At 44.8% G+C, this 23,838-nt stretch overlaps 2 protein-coding genes across 3 annotated transcripts in view; one reads left to right on the plus strand and one right to left on the minus strand.

Moving 5' to 3' along the window:
- Positions 1-18,085, minus strand: part of FAM83G (family with sequence similarity 83 member G) — a 66,331-nt gene extending 48,246 nt beyond the window's left edge. For both annotated transcript variants that reach the window (XM_021004502.2, XM_021004500.2), the window contains exons 1-2: positions 17,979-18,085; positions 16,836-17,625 (exon numbers count right to left, since the gene is read on the minus strand). In XM_021004502.2, the coding sequence (XP_020860161.1) occupies positions 16,836-17,354 (519 nt within the window). In that variant the 5' untranslated portion in view covers positions 17,355-17,625; positions 17,979-18,085. The remainder of the gene's footprint in view (positions 1-16,835; positions 17,626-17,978) is intronic.
- SLC5A10 (solute carrier family 5 member 10) overlaps positions 1-23,838 on the plus strand; it is a 180,416-nt gene that overhangs the window by 112,253 nt on the left and 44,325 nt on the right. The gene's annotated exons all lie outside the window — the stretch shown is intronic.

Here is a 23,838-nt window from a genome sequence, read left to right on the forward strand (position 1 = left end):
ACAGGACAGAGAAAAATCCACAGAGTAGCTAGCTACACCTGAAATCCATCTTAGCCCTTATAGACTCCAACCCAACTCACTGTAGGATTACAAGCACTTGTCAGACAGTGAAAAGCCTCAATCCAATTCAACAAACATTTTTAAAGTCCCTGCTATGAGCAAGCATATAAAATTCTCTATGATTACCAGCCACATGGGTAGAAAGAGCTACCTCATTCAAAGTTCCTTATACCAGTGAAATCACAGTTATCATCGATGAACTCACTCTATCAAAAAAGTCATAAGACACTGTACTAGGCAGAAATCCTACCTCCAAACCCTTTAAAAAACAACCTGAAAGATGACTCTGCAGGGGAGAGATCTGGACACAGCCAAAGCAGTGACCTCCTGGTCTGGATTATCGTGGGCTTCTAGGCCTGAAGTCCTCACCCTTTAGCCAGGGAGTCTGTAGATACAGGACCTAAAGGGAGGCAGCGGTTTATAGTGGAAAGAACAGTGGACTAGGAGTTATAAGAGATGAATTCGTAGCCCAGCTATGTGTTTCTGAGTAAAAGCCACGTCAACAGAGAGCTGGGCCTGGACTCAGCAAGACCTGACTCCCAATCTAGCCTCAGACACTTACTAGCTGTGTGACTTTGGGCAAGTCACTTAGCCTCAGCTTCCTCAACTGTAAAATGGGAATAATAATAACAATAATAATAGCACCTACCTTACAGTGTTGTTGTGAGGATCAAATGAGATCGTATTGGTAAAGTTCTTGGTGCCTGACACACAGTGAGTGCTTAATAAATGCTTGTTTCCTTTCTTGTTTCTTCCCTTCCCGTACTGTATCTCAGTTTCCTCATTTGAAAAAGGGTAATAATATTTTCACTAGTTACCTTGTAGGGTTGCCTTAAAATACTATAGAAAATCGAGCCATCATTATCATCATTATTATTATTAAAGAGATCTACTTTTTTTAGTCCCACCAACTAATTTGCTGTGGTGTTGTTGTCGTTCGATCCTTTAGTTATGTCTGACTTTTCATAACCCCATGGACTGTCCCTGGGGTCTTCTTTGCAAGGATGCCAGAGTGGCTTGCCATTTCCTTCTCTAATGGGTTAAGGCAAACAGAGGTTAAGTGACTTGCCCAGGGTCACACAGCTAGTAAGTGTCTGAGGCTGGATTTGAACTGAGGTCTTCCTGACTCCAGTCCTAGTACTCTACCCACTGAGCCACCTACTTACCTTTAGTGACCTTTAGTACCTCTTTCTGAACTTAGGTTCTGTTCTCTATAAAAATATGCTGATTGGACTAGATGATCACTGTCTCTTCTACTATGTTTCTAACTGTATTATTCTAACTTCTTACTACGATTCTAACTTTATTATAGTATCTATTCCTCACCTCCCTTTGGAGTCCACTGAATATACTCCATACCACATATGTGTGCTAACAATAGGTCTCCAGGTTTAGAGGTGGAAGGGCTCTTAGAGGTCATCTAGTTTGACTCCCTTATTTTACAGATGAGGAAACTGAGACCCAGGGTGGTGAAGTGTTTTGCTTAAGGACCCTCAAGTAGTAAGTGGCAGAGCTAGGCTTTTAACCCTTGACTCCAAGGTTCAGTGCCCTTTCCAATCCTCTACATCACCCTCCATTGGCCTCTAACACCTGTCTTCTAAGCCCAGTTGCATTTGGTCAGATCACTGCTTGGAGAGTCCACTGAAACAGTCCCAACTCTGCTGATGTCTGACAAGGGCTAGAGCTCTGTCTCTAAGAATCTGTTCCAGGACAGAGGTCTATGCAGTTCTTCTTATAACTTGCCTGGAAGAGCATCAGATACATTTAAATAGATAATGTATGTAAAATGCCATAGAAAAAGAAGTTCTTACTACTGATAAATGCTTTATGACAAGCATATCATGCCATAGCTATTAACTAAGCACCTACTTTCATACTAGATGCTTGGGACAAGGAATCATAGAATTTCAGACAAGCATAAGAGGCAATCCCTGGCTTCAGTGATGCTTACAGTCTAGTACAGAATCCAGGTCTCAGACACAAGAAACAACTGTTAATAACATTAAGGCATAAATGGTACGTATCAAGTATAGAATGTTACAGGTATTTTTAAAAGGGATAAAGAAATCCTAGAGAGTCTCAGAGAAGACTTGAGGTGGGCTTTGAAGGATAGGCAGAATTTCAACAGGTATGCTGGGTAGAGGAAATAATGTGATCACACCCTGTTAGGAAAAATATACTTTGAAGGATCTGTTATCTCACAGATGTTAGTATTTCTTTCAACAAGGCACACAACTCCTGTCCCCACCTTCCTGTAAATTCACCACAGGGGATCCACTTTGATGTGCTGGGGGCAGAGGAAAAGTATACATATCATCAATTTTTTAAATGAAACCAACCTGGGAGGGGTAGCTACTGCATTTCCAACCTTATACATCACTCCCCTTCCTGCCTTCTGGCTGGCCTTCCTCACCCAGGATGCTCCATCTTCCATCTCTCCACCTCTGTCCTGGCTGCCCCTCATGCCTGGAATGCACTCGCCCTCCCCCAACTTTGCTACTGCAAATCTGAGCTTCCCACAAAACTCTGCTCAAGCACCACTTTCTACCTAAAGTTGTTGCTGCTTATCCCTCAGATGTTAATGTCCTCCCCTCAGAAAATCTACTTTGTAATTTTATTGTACTTATTTTGTACATGGCCCCCAATAGCAGTTCCTTCAGGGCAGGGACTACCTTTGTCTCTCTGACTCCTAGCACAGTATTTCCCCCTTAGGAGGCAGACGCTTAATAAAGCCTTGATTGATTGCATGAAAGAACTGGGGTCTGAAAAGATACTAACAGGAGAGAACGATAGAACAAATCTAAAATAAAAGATAAACTTTAATAAGAACAAATATAAAGGTCTATACTTGGATTCAAATAAAATCAACTATGTAGACACAAGATAGGGAATATGTAATTAGAGAACAGTGCATGTGAAAAAAACCTGGAGGCTCTAGAGACCCATGTGCTCGATATTGTGGTATGTTAGCCCATCCTCCTCCCACTCCAAAAAGCTAATATCTTAGGCTGCATTAATAGGAGCCTACTACACAAAAGAAGAAAAGCCTCTACCTGGGTCATTCCACTTCTGTGTTCCGTCCTGGTGCCATATTCTGGGTAGAATATTTACGTGCTAAAATATATCTAGAGGAGGGTGAGCAGACTAGAAACCATTTCATGTAAGGATTAGTTTAAAGAAATGGGGATATTTAGCTAGTGAAAAGCATAGAGCATACACAATAGCTGTCCTAAAGTATCTAAAGGGCCATCATCACAGATTTAGAATGGAAAGGGACCATGCTGTCCATCCCAAGCCCCTTATTGGATAAATGAGGAAAATGAGAGCCTGAAAGGTCAAGTGATCATCTAGGAAGTAAACAGAAAAGCCAAGATTCAAATCCAGTTCTTCTGAATCCAAATTCAGCACTCTTTCCATTATACCACCATAGATTCAACATGTTTTGCTGAGGCCTAGAGGACAGAACTGTCTAAGATTCCTTCAAGCTAGGAACAATGGGAAGAAGCTGCACGCAGGCAGATTTTGGCTTAGTGTAAGGAAAAACTCGCTAGGAACCTGAGTGCTCAAAAAGTGGATGGAAGGATTTCAATCGATAGTGAGTCCTCATCACTGGAAATCAAGCAGGGACTGAACGACCATTTGCTGGGGACACTGTGACCACGAGTATTCATTTCTGTCCTGTAACTTCTAAGTTGTCTTTGGCATTCGTGGATTGAGGAGTCTGGAAACCTCCCCAGCTGCCCAAGATTCAGTCCTCTGAGGTCTGCTCCAGGTTCACTGCGGCCTGTGCACCCATGCTGCGCTGCGCTCCCAGCCCGACGCGATAACACCTTTCTGATCAATCATCCAGGTTGTCTTGGGCTGGAAATTTGGTTCACTCTGTCTAATTGTGGGTTCTGCTGCTTCAGAATTTGTTTAGAGCCATTTTTTATGAGTATTTGGAGGGGTTTGGGGGACAGCTCAAGCAAGTCACTGCTTTCACTCCGCCATCTTGGCTCCCAGTCCTGTTGGGGACACTGTGGAGAAGCCTGCTGCACAGGTAGAGTTTGGGCTAGATAACTTCTGAGATCCCTACCAGGTCTTAGATTCTGGGCTGATATCACTGTTACACATATATCTCTCTTATCTTTGCACAGCCCTTTTCTCTTGTTAGACACATATGCTCTCTTCTATATCCCAGCAATGCAAAGAATTTCATATTTATTTTACTTTGCATGCAAAGAATTTCTCTCTCTCCCTCCCCTTTACCCACACACACAAAATTCAAAAGAGACTAAGCCTAGTCTAGCGATGAATAAATAAGAAGCTGTGTGGGGGTATAGGGAACCAAGTTCTGGACTTGGAATCAGGAATATCTGGGTTCAAATCCCACTTCTGACGTTTGCCAGCTGTGTGACCATGGGCAAGTCACTTTAAACTGAGCCTGTTTGCTCATCAATAGCAGGGGGTTAAGAATACCTGTCTTACCAACTGCACAAAGTTGTGGTGAAGCTCAAATGAGTTAATAATGTGTATAAAATGCTTTGAAAACTTTAAGATGCTACACACAGATGCTATTTTTTTATCATTAAATAAACAAGAAATTCTGGGTTCTATCATAGTTGCTTCACATACACACACACTTTAAATTCCTGAATAAAGAGACCAGATCTTGTAGGACAATGGGGCAGAGAAGAAATGCCCCTAGCACCAGTTGCCAGTGGTGGCAACTAGCACAATGAATGTATAACTGAAATTGCTTTGTTCCCCCAGTGAACTTCCTAGGGAGCCATGCCCCCTGAGAAAAGAAGGTAGAACCACTACAGGGCTAGGTCAACTACTAGACAGTCAGTCAATAAACATTTGTTAAGCAGTTACTATGTGCTAAATGACTTAACAACAAGGACTTAGATCTGGGCACCTTGCCTCAGTTTCCTCACCAGTCTGATGCTATATTGGAATCTTTCTGCCTCTCTGTGGCGTCAGAAGAATTAACAAGACAATGTCTGGCTGGGGTTGTAGAAACACTCACTGGGGCAGCGTCTGTGTTTTTTCCAGAGTGAGTGACAGGAGAAGCTGGGTGCTGTGGGAGGTGCTAACAGCACCCTGCTACTGTCAGCACAAAAGAAGAAGGTTCCACTCTTCAATCACTCCCCAAACCAGTTTACCTCACCCCCACCCTCATAAGGTAATTCATCCACCCAAGATGCACAAAACAAGAAATACTAATCTAACAGTTAGTAGGACAGCCAGCATGAGCCCCACCAGGAGTAGCCCTGTGCCCCACCTTTCTTTTTTGGGGGGGGTAAAGGTGGGAGAGAAGGAATCTCTGAGGAAAAAATTTTCCACCTAGCAGGGTTGGGCTCTTCAAAACCTAACTACATACTCCCCCTCCCACCCATTTGAAGACTGGAGTCCATGACTGAGACCTTAACAAAAAAGCCAAATCAGAAGAATATTTCTGGGACTAAGACTGAAGTTTCATTAAAAACAATCAACAAAGGCAGCTGCTTACTTGCTGAACAACAGTAGGACTATCTAGGCAGCATGGGGGATAGTCCTAGACCTGGAATCATGAAAACCTGGGTTTGAACCTTGCCTCAGACACTTTACCAGCCATGACACTGGGCAAGTCACTTAACTGAAGTCTCGGTTTCTTCATGTGTATAATGAGTGTAATAATAGCACCTATTTCACAGACTTGCTAGGATAGAATGAGGCAACATGTAAAATTGCTATATGAATGCTAGTAGTAGTAGTAGTAGTAGTAGTAGTAGTAGTAGTAGTGATGATGATGGTGATAATGATAATAATAATAATATACCCAGAAACTGCACTTCATCACGGTTAAATTTGTCTTGAGGATCAGACGTAACTTGTGGGATTAGATCAGCTGACATGGGTTCTAGGGCCACTTACCCAGTGAGGGGAGAAGAAGGGGAGGAATTAAGCAAATTCCAGTCTCCAGTTCCGTCCATTCAGCATAGAATGAGAATACTAAAACAAGTGACAGCAACCAAGTCTGGGAAATGTTTCTTAAAGACAATCACCAGATAAGATAAAGAGACTGTGATGGATGTCAGAGTGAGCCTTGGGGGAAAAGTCAACAGGCAAAAAGGATGGGAAAAGGAGGAGATTAGGGGTTCTAGGCAGGGAAGGCAGCCTTCTCTGAATGATTCCACCCGATTCCAAGGCCCAAACTTGGAAATGTTTTCACCACCCCACCCCCCCCCCCTATCCCCACTGACAGCCTTACTAAAGCCTGGTCTTGGTGAGAAGAGCTTGGAGTTACTGAGGCAGACAGCTTTCCCAGGTGGATCTCAATCTACTAGCCCCTTGGCGAGCCAAGCTCCACCCTCCAGTGGGAGAATCCCTAGCCCAGATTCCTACATCTGTTCTCACAGAAGGACAAAAATGGCTGTCCAAACAAGGGAACAGGACTGGTTTAATGAGGCTGCCAGGCCTGGATTGCTCTGCACAAGGACCAGACGACCACCTTCTTGTCACATACCTGTTATACCGGCAAAAAGCAACCCATATCACATACCAGGTTAAAATCTTGGAGGGCCAGTGGCTGGTGTATATCTTAAATAAATGTTGACTCTTCTTCTACCCCACCCTACCAGCTAAATTTACCTTGGAATTAAAAGATATTATGAGCATTAAGCTGTGGTAACAATAATCATAATAACTCACATTTATGTAACTCTTTATGGTTTACAAAGCACTTTCTTCATAACAATCCAGTATAAATTTATTATATCTCTTTTACAGATGAAGAAACTGAGGCTGAAAGATTAGGTAACTTGCCCAACTAGTTATCTGAGGCCGGCAGTCAATTAACAAACATTTATTAAGTGTTTACTATGTACTGGGCACAACAACCCAGGTTTCTTGACTTCCGGTCCAGTACTTATTCACTATATGCCATTGTCTATGTGTTGGTACTACAGAATCTCAGAGTTGGCTACAAGCCCAAAGGTCATCTAAGCCAGTCTGCTCCTGAATAGGAATTCCCCCTCTATAGCCTCCCTAAGAAGTGGCCATTCAGCCTCCTGCTTGAACACCTTCAGTGACATAAGCTATTCCCCTCTGAAGTCCATTCTTCTTTTGGCTAGTGATAACTAATAGGCTTCCTGCTTCCCAAAAAAGAGTGGTTGGGGCAGCTAAGTGGCGCAGTGGATAGAGCACTGGCCCTAGAGCATGGTTTTCCAAGTTGGTACCAGAAATCCAGAGACCTGTGTTCTCGCTAATGGTTGAAACAGGAAGTTAACTTGTAAATAACTGGCTTGAACGTTCCTCTCTCATCTTTCCCACTGGCCTAACCCGACCCCTGAAACCCTTTCATTACCTCACTGGGAGAGGTATAGCCTGCCTCTTAACTTCTATTTAACTGGAGAACCTGCATTCTGAAGGCAACTCTTTTTTAATTAATTTATTTTGATTTATCAACAATCACTTCCATAAGCTTTTGAGTTTTAATTTTTTCTCCTCCTCCTTCCCACCTCCCTCCCCAAGACGGCACACAATCTGATATAGGTTATACATATGCATTCCTATTAAACTTACTTTCACATTAGTCATGTTGTAAGTAAGAATTAGAACCAATAGGAGGAACCACCAGAAAGAGGAAACAAAACACAACAGAAGAAAAAAAAATAGCAAACAGTATGCTTCGATCTGTATTCAAACTCCATAGTTCTTTCTTTGGATGTGGGTAGCATTTTCCATGATGAGGCCTTTGGAGATGTCTTAGATCCTTGCAGTGCTGAGAAGGGCTAAGTCTGTCAACATTAGTCATCGCACTGAGGGCAACTCTTAAGAGCATGTTTTCCAGACTAAAGAAGGGAAATCCATTCTCAGAGACAGGAAGCTAAAAGGCAGCATGGTGCAGTGGACAGAGCAATGGCTTTAAGAAGCAGAGGAAAAATAAAGTAAAAATTAAAAAAATTAAAATTAAAAAAAAAAAGAAGCAGAGGACCTGAGTTCATATCCCAGCTCTTTTATCTTTGTGAGCTGGGCAAAAAGTTCTTTCTGGGCCTTACTTTTCTTCATCTATAAAATAAAGGGGTTGGACTAGAAGAATTCTAAGTTGTCTTCCAGTTCAAAATGTTTGATTCTAGGTTGGGGGATAGAAAAATGGAGAACTAGGCTAAGTAGTACACTAAGCCTGGCCAAGTAGGAAACCCGTACATAATGTGACCTGGGGCAACCTAGGCAGGGCTTCTTGCCCTGCAAATTTCCCTTTTTCTGCTAGACACAGTAACCTGAAATTGTACCATGAGCTTGAGGAAGGCTTTTTAACCTGGAAAAGAGAAGACTTGGAGGAGCCAGGGGGCTTAATAACTATCTTCAGAGGAGGAGCAAATTTATTCTGATTGGGACCAATGTGCTGAGTTATAAGGAGGCATATTTCATTTCAATATCGGGGGAAATGTTATAGCAATTAGAGAGCCGCCTCAGGATAGGCTAAGCTGTCTCAGGACACAGCTGCAACACTGTTTTAAAGCAGAGCCTGAATAAACTACCCATTAGTACTTAGAAGGGTTCCATATGTGCTATGGAAAGATGGACTAAATGACCTCTTGTTCACTTGTGTCTGACTCTTCATGATCCCACGGACCACAGCAGGCCAATACTGTCCACAGGGTTTTCTTGGCAAAGATACTGGAGTGGTTTGCCATTTCCTTCTCCAGTGGATTAAGGCAAACAGATATTAAGTGACTTGCCCAGGTTCACACAACTAGCAAGTGTCTGAGGCAGGATTTGAACTCAGGTCTTTTTGACTGCAGGCCCAGCACTGTATCCACAGAGCCATCCAGCAGCCTCCTAAACGACCTCTATGATTCAATAACTCTAAGGCTCTGAGGTTTTTCAGGTTCCTTTTCAACCAAAACCTTAATTTTTAAGATCCTTTCTAATCTATGCAGTTAGAACAGGGACCATGAAGTAGACAGAATTATCACTAGTTTACTTAGGAAGGCACAGGCTGGTCCTAGGGGGAGCCCCACAATCTACATTTCCTGGTTTTCTATATCTATATTTATTAAGCCAACCTGGAAAGGTGGTTGGAAGTGGAGGAAAGGCTCCCGAGAGTGGTCTGTATCAAGCATTTATTGTGGCCCTGTTTATAATGGATCAGGTAGTTGTGCTCTTCAGTTGTGTGCCTCTCCTCCTGGTTGCTTCCTACCCAGCAGTCCCTACTGTGGCACAGTTTCTCTGCTTCCCCCCACCCTCACCCCAACACCTGATCAGAGAGGCTGACACCCTGGCATCAAACTTGGGTTGAAAAGAATTAAACAAGTTCCATTTTTCTTAATTTTGAGCACCTTAGGGGGAGAGCATTTGAAAGGGCCAGCTCTGGAGTCAGGAAGACCTGGGGTGGGGTAAGGAGGAGGTAAATCTTGCTTCCAACATACATTAGCCCTGTGACCATGAGCAAATCAATTAAACTTTCAATGTTCCAGGTTACTATCTAAGACCATTAAATTATAGCAAACTTGGACTTCTGCATCAGTAAGGGAGCTTCTAAACAGGAAGTACTAAAGTAATAAAAAAAAAATCACAGCAAAGACCTCCACCCCCACCCCCACAAGTCCTGGGAATGTAAGACTTTTTCCTTGCTACAAATGGTTGGTTACACTAGCTTCCCAAGTGCTCTCTTTTGGGCATCAGGACCAGGGAGCAACTCACTGCAAGAATGAAGTCATCAGACCTCTGGCTAGCACAGTTTTCACTCCAGGTCATAGGTTCAGAGCTGGAGAGATTCTTAGAAGCTTGGTGTAACTCTAATTTTACAGGTAAGGAAACTGAGGCCCTGAGGCCATACAGGCAGTAAGTAACAGACATGGGATTTGAACTACTTTCTGACTCCAAATCCAGTATTTTTTCCACTGTACCACAATGCAGGCACCTTGTTCCCTTCAATCTTAAGTAACTTTTCTTCATCTATAAAATAAGGGGGTTGGACTAAAAGAATTCTAAGGTCTCTTCCAGTTCAAATGAGCAGGCTTCCTGGTGACAGCCAGTGTCAAAGGACCACAGACCTCAGCTATTGCTTCAGTCATGAGAAACAGCACTAGGAGACGAAGCTTAGTGATCTGTTGAGCCCTGCCAATAAATACTCATCTATAATCTCCAGTCAATTGTCTTTGATTAGTTGATCCTTGTTGGGAGTGGAAGCCTTATTAAACTAAATTGACTGCTTAAATGAAAGACTTGTCCCAGGCTTTCGTGGTGGTACATGCTCCCTTGCTTGAATTGAGCAAGCACACAAGGAAAGCTGAGTTTCAAAGTAGGACTAGAGGCTGCTCTGAAAGAGCCTCTGAGGTCATGCTCTTAAAGAGAAGCCAAGACTCTCCTCCACAAGGGTGGGAAAAGGGAACTAGTTGCCATGGGGTGGAGGGAGAGGTTTGAAGATTTCAGAGCTCATTTTGGAGCAGAGTAGGTAATCCTTATGGAAAGTCAGGCAAGATAAGAGGAAATGAGCAGAACAGCATGCTTCTACTTTCATTTCTGTCTCTGAACCTTTGCTTACTCTCCTCTTCATCTGAAAAGACCTCCCTTTCTTCAAAACCCAGCAAAAGTCTCACCTCCTTCATCAACCTAGCATAGAGCGATCTCTTCCATGTCTAAAGTCACACAGCAATATCAGAGGACTGTAAACAGGACAGGAATCTTAAAGAATCCCTAGCCCAACCCTTTCATTTTACAAATGGAAAAACAGGCTCTGGTAATTGGCCCTAGCCAAGGTAATTGGCTAGGATTCAAACCCAGCTCCTCTGATTCCAAATCAAGTAGGGTCTTTTGATTTCCAACAATTGCCTGATAGTCTGTGCCACTCTACTCAGGACTGTTATCATATATTGTCCCAATGGCATTGGTTGAGACCATCTAATGTAGGCTGTGCCAGTAGGTATCAGTTGACTGGCGGGTTGGATGGAGGCTAATACATTTTACAGTTTTTTGATAGTAGAAATCCACCTGCTGAAGCAGAAACTTGACTGATGAAATGAATATTATCAGGGAGCCTTCCTCTGCCTGTAGAAATCTGTATGGATCTTATTTGCTCTGATTTTTTCCCTATTATTTCCAGTGAGCTTCCTGAGGCAGAGAGCCGTTTCTTTTGTTATTCTCTGAAGAACTGGGAAAGGTGCTTGGCACGGTGTAAGAGCTCAATAAGTAAAAAGGCATCCCTTCTAGCAAACATCACTAACAATGTCAAGTGAAACAAGGTTACGAGAGCAGTGAGCTGCATGGAAACAATATTATGACTGAGACTGTATGCTTGGGGAAACAAATATTGTGTTAGGTTGAGGGGGGGAGAACTGAATCTCTACAGATATATTTTGGGCGATAAGCTGAATAACCTTTCACCATTTTAGTTTTGTATGATTGAAGGCATCATGAAACAACATTGACTGGGATGACATCATGTTGGGCTGTGCCTGTAGGTGTTGGTTGGTTGGTGAGTTAGATTGAGGATAATTCAGCTTCCAGGTTTATGATGGAACTCTCAGAAACTTGGTGGATGGAATAGTAATGAATATTGTCAGGGAAAGTTCCTCTGAGCAGATCAATGGAAGCTAGCATATATCTGATCTTCCCCAAATAGACTGTAAGTTCCTAAAGGGCAGGGTACATTGTCCTCTTCACTTCTTTCTCCATAAGGTAAATCTCTGTTAAGTGAAGGGACACATGGCTTGACCCTACTCTTCTGCCTTCAGCTCTCTCAGCTCCCTAGTCATTCGAGACATCAGCCCTGTTAGTGAGATTCATTTGCCTTGCCTTTCCCTTACAGCCTTTTCCCCCTTTATATAGCCTACACCCCCTTTCCATTTTCCATTCCCTTATAGCCATGCACCCACATCTCCCTGAGCCTCTGAGGAAGCTGGAGCCTCTGAGCAAGGCTCTACTGTCTTCCAACATGAAACAACATGCCACATAGTACCGGGATGTCATCCGGAATGCTGCTGGAATTTCCAGCTGCTGTAGGTAAAAATCTAACAGGTTTTTCCCTGATAAATCATGGTTTCATAATCACAGGTTCCTGGAGCAAAGGTGGGGTGAGGGTAGTGGGGAGATGAGGGGAGACTTCAGGAGGACAACAGAGTTAAAAACAAAGACCAAACACCCTAGAACCAAGTACTGATAACCTTAACCCAGAAGAATGTCTGTGGCCCTGTGCCCCTACCCCCCACACTGGACACACACAAAAATCCAGAGTCTTCTAAATATTCAAAAAGTCCATGGCTTCTCTCACTATGGAAAAGTCAAAGAATGTTAGAACTAGAAGGTACTTTATAGAGCATCTAATCCAACCCCTTCATGGAAGCCCAGAGAGATGAAGTGATTCATCCCCTGTTACACAGTGAACTAGTGGCAGAGATTCATGTTTCCTGATTCTTAGCCCTCTGCTCTTTCAAAGAACCAAGATTCATTTTCCTCAGTAGCTACTGGCCTTCTTGGTGGGAAGGGACTCCTAGGGGAGTCCACTTTTCCTCCACCTTGTTAGCGTTAGGAATGAGTCTCAGTTACGTCACATCCCTATTTGTAGAATGACTGGAAGGAGAGAGGAGAGGGGAGGGGAAGGAGGGCCTTAGGAGGGATGTCTTAGCTCTACTGCTGACAGGGTCAAGAGGTATCAGGCCACACTGGCGCTACTCAGAGGCATGAGTCATCCCTTCCCCACCCCCCACCTCCAAGCAGCAGCTGCTCAGCTAGACATAGACACCCAGTGATGGAAGTAAGCCACTCACTTGAGTTAGAAGGCATGGGTAAGGTAAAGAGAACTCTGAAACACACACAGACATACATGTACACTGTGGTATACTGGGTTGCAGGCAATCACGAGAGGACCTTCTTGCTCAGATGTACCCAGTATCCCAGCCTCTTCTGCTAATTAGGGGAATACTGGGTGTGGGGAAGAGGGTGAGGCCAGGACCTAATGATTCAGGTGATGGAAACCAAGCTGAGGGGAAGAGATAAGAACCAGAGAGCATGTCAGGAGGTAGGATGTCAGCTTCAGGGTTCTGGCAAATAACCAGGGCCCCATGGGAATGTACCCTGTCAGCATTCATCAGCATCTCTGGACCTTGCAGCACCTTTCCACTGACAATCACCAAACACTGGGACCAGCCCTCATAGCTTGGTGGGAAAGGCAACACACACTTCCACTTATAGATGCTTGGGGGTGATTCCTAGGAAGAGAGGACAGGACATCAGAGGTGGTTATCCCTTGACTGGATTCCTTGGTCCCCAAGTATCAGAACACACTACTTGCTGACCATTTCAAAATTAACAAGAGACTGTGAGACTTGAAAATGAGCAGGGTGCTGAACCACTGTGAGCACATCTTTTCTCAGCCACATCACTGATGATGGAGCCTTCTCTTTCCATAGAGTCTCATATCCTCTGCTAACAGACACCTGAATGGCCTACCTGGCCCCACCTCCATGTCTGGAGACAATTTCAATCTTTGTGCCCACACAAAGGCTAGATACCTGTCACCTCTCTGGAGCCTAGCCAGGTTACAACTACTCTGGTCAGTGGGGTGGAACAGAAATAAGTTGTCACCTGGAAAGCTGCTACCAAAGGTGGCCTCCCACAGGGCCTCAGGCTTCCTCTATCTGGCTCCATCATTCATGTGTCTGTCTGTCTGGAAGAGATTAGGACTCTGTGAATTCAGTTCCCAAAGGATTGAATTTGCAGCTTGGCGTTATGGTCCTGCTGCTTCCCTGGCTACTGAACCACTGCTAGCTGAGAGAGAAGAGGCCCCTGGGTTCTTAAGCTGTCCTTTAATAGGATGCAGGTATAGAATTTACAGATCAGATTGCCTCCTTGGTTACTACACTTGGTGGAAAATTAATGCTAGTCATTTTGAATCCAAGTAATACCCTAGCAGGAGTCCTAGAAGGGAGGCAGCATAGCTCAATGAGAGCACTGGATATGAAGTCAGAGAATTTGGATTTAAATCCCAGCTCTGCTTACTACCTAGGAGATGTTGGGCAAGTCAGTTCACCTCTCTGGGTTTCAGTTTCCTTATCTGTAAAATGGAGAAGTGGGAGGGGGTTGGACTAGATGACTTCTAGGGTCTCTTCCAGTTTCAAATCTATGATTCTACGACTAACCAACTGGTCACAAACCAGAAGAGGAACTAGCAGTCACTGCTCCAATACCTTTCACTTCTCCAGCCCAGAGTTTCCTCTAGTTCTGGCTTTCCTATCATGAGGCAGAGCTAAAAATAACAATGGACATCTAGGCTCTGAGGCTATCAGAATAGTCCCAGGAAATTCACAGAATAATGGAATCGGAAGGTTTTTTAGAGGTCATATTGGCATGCTCTTTCTCCTCTGCCTAGGACCTAGTATAACAATGCTTCCTTCTCCCCCCCTAGTTCAGAATTCCAAGTTAAGAGAGACAATCTCCCAATTCTTCTTTTTGTTTCTTATTTTGGGGGACATTTTACCACTCATTATTGGGGGAGAAGAGGGGAAGTGAGGAAAGGCCCTTCACTATGCACAAGGAGAAGAGGGCAAAACCAGGCCAGTACCTATGATATTCTTAGGAGAAGAAGTTGGAGAAAAAGGTCAAAATCAGGTTTTGCTGAGAGAAGCCTCTGGACTTATAGGCTGACCTTCAACGGTAGAAGAGAGATGAATCAAATTAATTCCTCCAGATTCTCTCTTTCTTTCTCCCAATTAGAAAGATAGAGAAGGGGGGAAAAAAAAGAAAGCTAGAGAAGGGCAAAGCCTGAGCCACAGCAGATACAAACATGGGGCAGGGCATCCATTTCTCATCTGCTGCCTTCCCCTCAGTCACAAGGCCTTTCCACAATTGTTCCCAGTCTAACACTCGGTCAACCAGAGAGGTGTCAACACAACAGAGTTCATATTTGCACCCCTCTGCCCCCAATTCTCAGACCAAAAACATACCAACCTTCACCCCTGAGTAAACTCACTGGGCCCTTGGCCCCAAAATGGTCTTTCAGAGAATTCAACCTAAAGGCATCAGAGTCCTATGCTTATGATGACACCAATCTCTAAGAAGCACCAGGATGCAGATGAAAGAGCATTGGACTTGGCATCAGGAAATCAGTTCGAATCCTCATTTTGCCACTTAGTACTTGTGTGACCTTTTGTGGACCTCAGTTTGCTCATCTGTACAAATAAAGGGAGTGGACTGGGTGATCTTGAAGGGCTCCGAGAGCTCCCATTCCTATGATTCTAAGTGCAAATGTGACCAAAACTCCTGCTCATTTACAGCCAAGCAAGGCCGTAAATGTTTTAAGTTGACTGCCCTGTTTAATAGCTAAGTACACTGTTGAGAGAGAGAAACAGAGACAGAGAGACAGAGAGAGTTTAAAGTGTGGGGCAGGCTCTGGAAGCTACTCAATGTCCTCTGTACGGCTACAAATAAAACAAAAAATTCAGGGCTCAATTGAAGGAATGTGTTTTGAGCTGGATAGTATTAGTAACCTGAAGGGAAGCTGAGTCTACCTTATGCTCCACCTCCTGGCTTGCAGAGGTGGAACCAAATTATCTTTCAGGTTCCTTTCAACTCTAAGCTTCTACAAAGATTCAGCCCAAATGGCCTTTGCTGAGGTCTCTGAGTCTTCCTAACTGGCAACTTGCTACCTTTGTCCAGTCCTCAGTTCAGCAACGAAATATTAGCCTGCCAGTGCCAAGTCAGCACCAAATCCCCTGACTCCAGAAGTCGACCCTATAAATCTACTCCACATCTTAAAATTTACCCAAGCAGAAATGGAGGACCACAGAAGTGAAATGACTTCCTCAGATCACACTGCACTGCTAAGGCAAAATGTAGACTTGAACCTAGACCTCCCAATCCCTTAGTCCAATATACTCTTTTTCTAAGATCAGCATTCATATTTCTTAGTCACAAATGGTATGGTTTTGTCTCTTTTCCAACTGCCCTCTAGAGTCTAAATCACATGCTTAAGGATACACTAGGGAAATTTCTGGTCCCAAATCCTAGATCCAGACCTTACCATGATCTGAGTCATGCCTACGCCCACCCTGGTTTCATCAAATACTCATCTGCGTAGGCAAGAGCTTTCTTACTATTGACTATGTCATAGAGGTATACACACACACACACACACACACACACACACACACACACACACTGTGCCACTGCCTAAAGGCAAAATATGTCCAGCTACTGAATTCTTCCTCAGGAAGGCTTTTTGGAAAGGAAGAGAAAGCTGATATGAATTAACAAAGATATTTGAAAAAGCATTCCAGGCATCTTAATGCAAAAGAGGAGTAAGATAACAGTTGAAAGTAATCAGTTCAAAGATATTTGATTCTCTCATCATTTTTATCTGACTACCAAGCATTTCCTCAGTTCTGAAGATCATTTTGTCATTCCTCCCCTCAGCACCCCGAAACTGAAGGGTATGTCCTGCTTTCTGTCTCCTGACCTCTAAGGAAACATATCTCTCATTGACATACAGTAAGCTGTGCAAGAAAATCCAGTCCTATCTTTCCTGAAAGGCAGGTAGGTGGCAAAGTGAATAGAGTCCTGGGACTGGAGTCAGGAAGACCAGTTCAAATTTGGCCTCAAATAGCTGTGTGACCCTGGACAAGTCACTTTACTGCTATCTGTCTCAGTTTCCTCACCTGTAAAATGGGGTAATAATAGCACCTACCTTCCAGGGTTGTTGTGAGGATCACATGTGATATTTGTAAAGCTCTTTGCAAACCTTAAAACCCTATATACATGTTAGCTATATTCCCCCTCCCTCACCCTCAGGATTCTCTATCTCTTTTCACCTTCTGTGCCTGGTTGATCATCTTCCGGACCACCTCCTTAATGTGGGCTTGTCCATCGATGGGGGGTTGCATGTACACACTGGCACGGGTCACCCCACGGTAGGCAATGGTATCAGGCCAACCAAGGTCCAGCTGTGGAATAGAGCGGTCTGACTTCTGTGGCCAGTATTCCAAGGAAGGGACCAGGTCAGCATCACCATCAGCATCACCACCTCCCTCTCCATTCTCTTCCTTATCATGGGGCCCAGAGCCCTCACAGAGACCTCTTTGTTCCCGAGGGTCCTCAGATCCTGGGTCATAGACTTCAATTGTCTCCAGGATCTTCTTGAGCTCCAATTCAGACAAGAAGTCCCGGATATTCTCCTTCTTGAGAACTTCGTAGAAGGCCTCGGGGCCCCTTGCCACCAGGGCCTCTAGGGCCAACCTCTGCCCCTCACTGTAGAAGAATTCAGGTTTAGATTCGCTGGAACGCCAGTTCACGTGGCTGTCGTCCAGGCACTGCACCTGGGAATACGCCATGGCTGTGCCAGGGGCACATACGCTGGTCAAGTCAGGACTGAAGGAGGAAGGAGTGGTTGGCGCCGGAGCAGAGTTAAACTAGGGGAAGGAGGGGGAGTTCAGGCTTCTAGTCTATAGGACTTCCCAGAGGCCAAAGGCGTTCTTCTCTCCCCCTCCTTCTTTCTTGCTCCTTGGATCCTGAGCTCAGATGCCCGAATGCCCAGCGATGGCCCAGCAGGACAGGTAGTGTTTGGCACGCACAGGCTTCACCTGCATTCTGCCCATAGGGAACCTGTTTGGGGAAAGAGGCGGAGAGTATGAATAAGGGCTTGCGGAAAGGGCAGCCCAGGATAGAAGGGTTGGCTTGGGGGTCAAATGATTCAGAAATCTAAGAGGGCTTCTAGGTGACGGTGGCGGAAGCTAGTCTTCTCCCTTCCTCCGGTCTTCTCTCTCCTCCCTTCCCCCAACACCAATAAAACCCCCAACAATACTCCCGGGAGCCGGCATGGCCTGCACTCGGATCTCCAAGCACTGCAAAGTGCTGGGAAGTCCGTGGAAGAGGAGGGAGGTGGAGCTGGGTGAGAAGGCTGTCTCGGAAGCCTCTGGGAGGCTAGGAGGATAGGTAGGTGGGGGTTTACTCTTTACCCCAGCTCTCTCCAGCAACCTGGGCCCCAGCGGCCGGGCAGGCGAAAGGGAGGCAGAGCGGAGCTGCCCAGGTAAAGCGGCGCAAATGACAAGCGGGAGGGGACGAGTCGGAAGCAGCCGGGCGGGGAGGGGCGGGCGGCGGGAGCCGAGTGAATCATGGCCCCGCCCGGCCCCACCTGCCCGGGGGGGGGGTTGTCACGTGCAACCCTGGCCCCGCCTCCACAGGCCGGGATCTGCGCGCGCTCAGGTGTTTCTTGATCCGACTCTGAGTCGGGACCCAGGAAGATGAATCATCCCCGGTGTCTCCCGACGTGTCTAAGCTCCCGGGGGATGGGAGGGGAGAAGCTGAGCGCCCCCATTCCCGAAAGCCTGGGGATTAGTTCACCTAACACCTCCCAACTTCCTGCCCAGCTCCTCCGCTGTCCCTCCAGGGCACCAATCCTTAACGACCTCCTCTCTCTCTCCTCCCTCCAACCCCCCATACCTTCCAGGAGGGAGCCTGATGTGGCTGCTGGGAACTTGGCAAATCCCACCTCCTCCCACAAGCCTTCCCAGACCGTGACCAGCCAGCCCACTCCACTTAATCTGCCCCACACAGTCTAGGCTCGTTTATAGGCCCTAGTACCTTGTGGAGATTGATTTTATCTTAGACCTTGAGAGGAGTTTACAAATGAACCTCTCTGGGCCTCGGTTTCCTCATTTGAAAATTGCAAAGCCCCGGTATTTTATAGATGAGGAGACCGAGGCCCAGAGAGAGAGAAAGTGACAACCAAAATTATACAGCTTGGCAGCAGCAAGCAGAACCAAGATTAGACCTCAGTCGTCCTCAGTCTTCCTCCAGGACTCTCCACTATTCCACAGCTGTATTGGTTTGTGTTATTTTCCCTGGATTATAAACTTCTTTAGGGCTTCTAACGATTGGCATTCCCACAGGACCTAGCATAGGACCAGATGCTATATCTAATCTCAATAGAGATTTACTGTACTGTTTTCATTAATTCCCAGTGATGGGGGTGCTAGCCAACCACCCAGGTTTGGAGCCAAGAAAAAAAGATTTACCTTCCTCTTAGAGGGCCAGGTTCCTTCTCTGCTGCTTGCCATCTGGATGACGAGGCAAATTGTTTCACCTCTCTGGCCCTGTTTCTTTATCTGTAAAATGAGAGGGTTGGCCTAAATGATCTCTATGGTCCCTTCTAGCTATAGATCTATAATGCTGTTTCTCTATGGCAGTTGAAGGTGGTGTAGTTAAGAACAATGGTTTTCAAGCTGGGAAACCTGGTTCTGAGCCTGGTTCCCTGTATGACTTGAGAAGACCACTCTCACCCTCCTCAGTTTCTTGATTTGTGCAATGGAGATTGAATTACTGGATTGAATGATGCTTAAGAACCCTTCGAGCTCTTCATTTTATGACTGTGCCACCTTAGATGCTGCTATTGGATCAGTTGGGGCAGCTAGGTGGTGAAGAGGAAAGAGTGCTGGAGCTGCAGTGAGGAAGGCCTGAGTTCATATCCAGCCTCAAACACTTCTTAACTGTGTGATCCTGTTTGCCTCACTCTCCTCATCTGTAAAATAAGCTGAAGAAAGAAATGGCAAACCACTCCAGTATCTTTGCCAAGAAACCCCCAAAAGAGTCAGACATGACTGGAAAAAACAAAACAAAAACTAAACACTGGGAGCAGTTCTCCAATCCTGAGGTGCTCCATACTTCCCTCACCCTTGCTATTCCAATATACTTCACATAAGTGAAGCTAGGCCTCTAATGGAGGACTCTGAAGGCCATCACTTTAAGGGGAACAGATCTTTAGCGGTGGATCCCCTAAACACAGGCCTACCTCAGCTCCAGAACAAGCTCAGCTACCTGGACAGAGGCCTTGGCGTCTCTGGAGCTTGGGGGCTCTGTGTTATGGGGTGGTGCAGCTGCCACATCTGATGGCTAGAGCCTCCTTTAAACAGCTGCCTGGGCAGGGAGGGGTTTAATTGGCCAGAGCCTTAGAAAAGCCCATTAAAAATGGACCTGCCTCTTGGGCTGTCCTTCGTCAGCCTAATGACAAAGCTAGTTTGGAAGGAGACATTGAACTCCACATGATGAGCTTCAAGAGGGCGGGGACCCATGTTATCTCCTCCTAGCTTCTCCTGATGTGGAGCCAGGCCCAGAGACTTGTGAAGTCAATTGGTGGTGGGTTTGGAAGTTTGGTGAATAAGCAGTATGTTGTAGTGAAAAAAAGCACCGGACTAGGAGTCTGGGATGCTTGTTCCCATTTTGCCACTATCTGATGTGTGACTTTTGTCAAAAAATGTTGCCTTTCTGGACCTCAGTTTCTGAACCCATAAAGAAGAAGGAGCGGGTAGGGTGATTTGATGCTGTCGTAGGTCTTCAGACTTCATTGACTTAACACTGTGATTATAATTGTTTATTTAGAAATCTTAGGGGTAGGTGGATGGGCAAGGGAGAATTGGGTTGACCGTACTCCCTAGAGTTGAGTGGTCAATTGCCCAATGACTGCTGTTTTCTTTCCTAACCTTGAAAAGTGGAAAACCCTGGGGTTATGCCTGGTCACCCCTTTAGGGAGTATGACCCTAAGTAGAAGACAGAATGAGTTTGGGCAGTAGCAGATACCACTTGAAGGAAATGGAATCCTTTTTCTTTACATATGTGTGTTTACCACTACTACCTCCCCAAGAATCTACGCCAACATGGAAGAAGGAGCAGAAAGTGAGGAATATAATGAAAAAAGGAGAAGCAAGGGACAGGTGGGGCTTATCACCCTGTTCTTTGGTTTCCTATAAGTCTCAGATAAAACCCCACCTTCTATAGGAAGCCTTCCCAATCCCCGTTAATTCTAGTGCCTTCCCTCTGTTGATTATATCCAGTTTATCCTGTATATAACTTGTCTGCACATATTTGTTTGCTTGGTATCTCTCCTGTTCATGAGTTCCTTGAGAGCAAGGACTGTCTTTTGCCTTTTCTTGTATCCCCAGTGCTTAGCACAATGCCTAGTATATAGCAGGTGCTTAATAAATGTTTATTGACTGACTGACTTACTGCCTGAAATGAGCAGTGTTCTGGACTGGGATTCTGGAACTAAAAGACTTGGGATCTCATCCCTACAATGCCACAAAGTGACTATGCAATCTTGAATATTCTCTTCCTCTCTCTAAGCAAATACTCTGTAAAAATGGAGATTTGAATTTTTTTTTATTAATTTATTTTGGTTCATCAACAATCACTTCCACATGCTTTTGAGTTTAAAATTTTTCTCCCCCTTCCTCCCCACCACCCTCCCCAAGACATCACACAATCTGATGTAGGCTATACATATACATTCCTATTAAACTTATTTTCACATTAGTGGTGTTTTAAGTAAGAATTAGAACCAATAGGAAGAACCACCAGAAAGAGAAAACAAAACTCAACAGAAGAAAAAAAAATAGCAAATAATATGCTTCGATCTGCATTCAAACTCCATAGTTCTTGCTTTGGATATGGCTAGCATTTTCCATCACGAGGCCTTTGGAGATGTCTTAGATCCTTGTATTGCTGGGAAGGGTTCAGTTTATCACTATTAGTCATAGAGATTTGAATTTGATCTTGAAGGTCCTTTTTCAGTTCTAATGTTGTAATCCCTTCTAGCCTTAAAATGCTATGAATCTTTTATATTTAGTCTTCCCTCCTGGAAGCATCAAAAGGGAATGTTAGAAATAAAAATTTGGCACTGGAATGAAAAGGCCTGGGTGCAAATCCTACCTCTACTTATGTGTTTGTTGACAAGTTATTTCACCTTGCTGCGCCTCAGTTTCCTTATCTGTATAATTCAAGGGTTAGAGTAGAATTCAGGGGTGGGAAACCTGTAGCCTTGAGGCCACATGTAGCCTTCTAGGTCCTTGGGTGCAGCCTTTTGACTGAGTCCAAGTTTTGTAGAACAAATCCTTTTATTAAGGAGATTTGTTTGGTGAAGTTTAGACTCATTCAAAGGGTTACACTTGAGGACCTAGAGAGCCACATGTGGCCTTGAGGCCACAGGTTTTCTACCCTGGCCTAGGTAATCTCAAAAGTTCCTTCTAGTGATTCAAAATTACGTTTCGGCAGTGGATAGAGTGCTGGGCCTGGAATCAGGGAGACCTGAGTTCAAATCTGCTCTCAGACATCACTAGCTGTGTTTGACCCTGGGCGAGTCGCTTAAGCCTGTCTTCCTCAGTTTCCTCATCTGTAAAATGAGCTGGAGAAGGAAATAGCAAACCATTCCAGTATCTCTGCCAGGAAAATCCCAAAAAAGGGTCATAAAGAGTCAGACACAAAATGACTAAAACAACTAAACAACAAAATTAGGTTTGAAAATGCCAGGTGGAGCATGCTGTTTCTAATACCAGAGCACCAGACTATGTGATAGGTGAAGTGAGCCCACGGGGGCCTTTGCTATATGTAGTAGTTATATTTTAGGGTCATTCCCCTCTCTGTGTTACTAGAATTTCCATGTTTGAACTTCAAACCTTCTTTTACCCCAAAGTTAAACTTGCTCACAGATGGAATTGTGACCAGAATCCTGAGAAGTCGTGCAGAGGGGCAGCTAGGTGGTGCAGTGGATAGAACTCCAGCCTTGGAGTCAGGGGGACCTGAGTTCAAATCTGGCCACAGACACTTGACACTCACTAGCTGTGTGACCCTGGGCAAGTCACTTAACCCCATTGCCTAACCCAAAAAAAGAAAAAAAAGAAAAAGAAAAAAAGCACTTGTGCAGAAATACCCAAGTTCAGATCCTAGGTCCGGTATTTTGTGCCTCTGTGACCTTGGGCAAGTTACTTGGCCACTCTGGGCCTTGGTTTCCTCCCAATAAAATTAGAGGGTTACAATAGATGACCTCCAAGGCACCTTCTTATTCTAAATCCATGATCATTTATGAACCTAAGTGTCTGTCTGGGTCATTCATGGAGGGGGAAATGAAATGGAGAGGGATAGGTTAAGTGATCAGGTCAAGATCAAGACTAGCCCATCTGGTCCATCTTCTATTAGGGAGGAATCCCTCTTCTAACACACTTGACATGTGGTTATTCAGTTCACTGAAGACCTCCAGTGATAGGGAACCCATCATCTCTCAAGCTATCTCCTTCCACTTTGGGGCTGTTTTAATTGTTAGGAATGTTTTTCTGACATCAGGCCTAAATTTGCCCATTTGCAACTTTTCCCTTTTGCCTTTGGTTCTGTCCTCATAAGCCAGAACAAACAAATCTAATCCCTTTTCCAACTGACAGGCCTTCAAATAGTTGAACACAGATGTAATGCCCACTCTCAGTCTTCTCTCTTCCATTTCTTTCAACTGATCCTTATCTGGCATGGTCTCAAAGGTCTTCTTCATCCTAGTTACTCTCCAGTTATCAATGGACTAAATTGAAGCACCAAGATTATCCCCCTCTGAAATACAGGAGACTCAGCTTAGTGTCCTGGCCTCTTAGGAATGTGCTTGACCTGCCCTAGTCAGAGCCCATTCTTCTCTCTATTCTAACCTTGAGACCAAGCAAGTTTCCACCTTGGATCCTGCACTGGGAGTTTCCATGTTTGGATGCATCTGTTTATTATTGTTGTTTGAAAATGTATTTTTTTTCATTGTTCAGCAATAAATGCCAAGCGCAAGAATAAAAGAGGCAGTGTTTTGTGCCAGGCACATTTTAATTGGTTGAATAAATAAATTAAAAAATTTAATGACTCTGTGATTCTAAGCCAGATGCCCAATGACTCTGCTCCCTCTGAGGGAGGGCTGGGCCCAGTGAACACCATGAAACTGAGCCCGGCCCAGGGGGTTGGTTGTGTCCCAGTTAGGAGCTGTAATCAGCTGCCTCCACCCACTGAGCTAAGCTCAGACACCTG

The sequence above is a fragment of the Phascolarctos cinereus genome, unplaced genomic scaffold, assembly GCF_003287225.1.
Source record: "Phascolarctos cinereus isolate Bilbo 61053 unplaced genomic scaffold, phaCin_HiC Scaffold_4;HRSCAF=312, whole genome shotgun sequence".
Taxonomy (NCBI): domain Eukaryota; kingdom Metazoa; phylum Chordata; class Mammalia; order Diprotodontia; family Phascolarctidae; genus Phascolarctos; species Phascolarctos cinereus.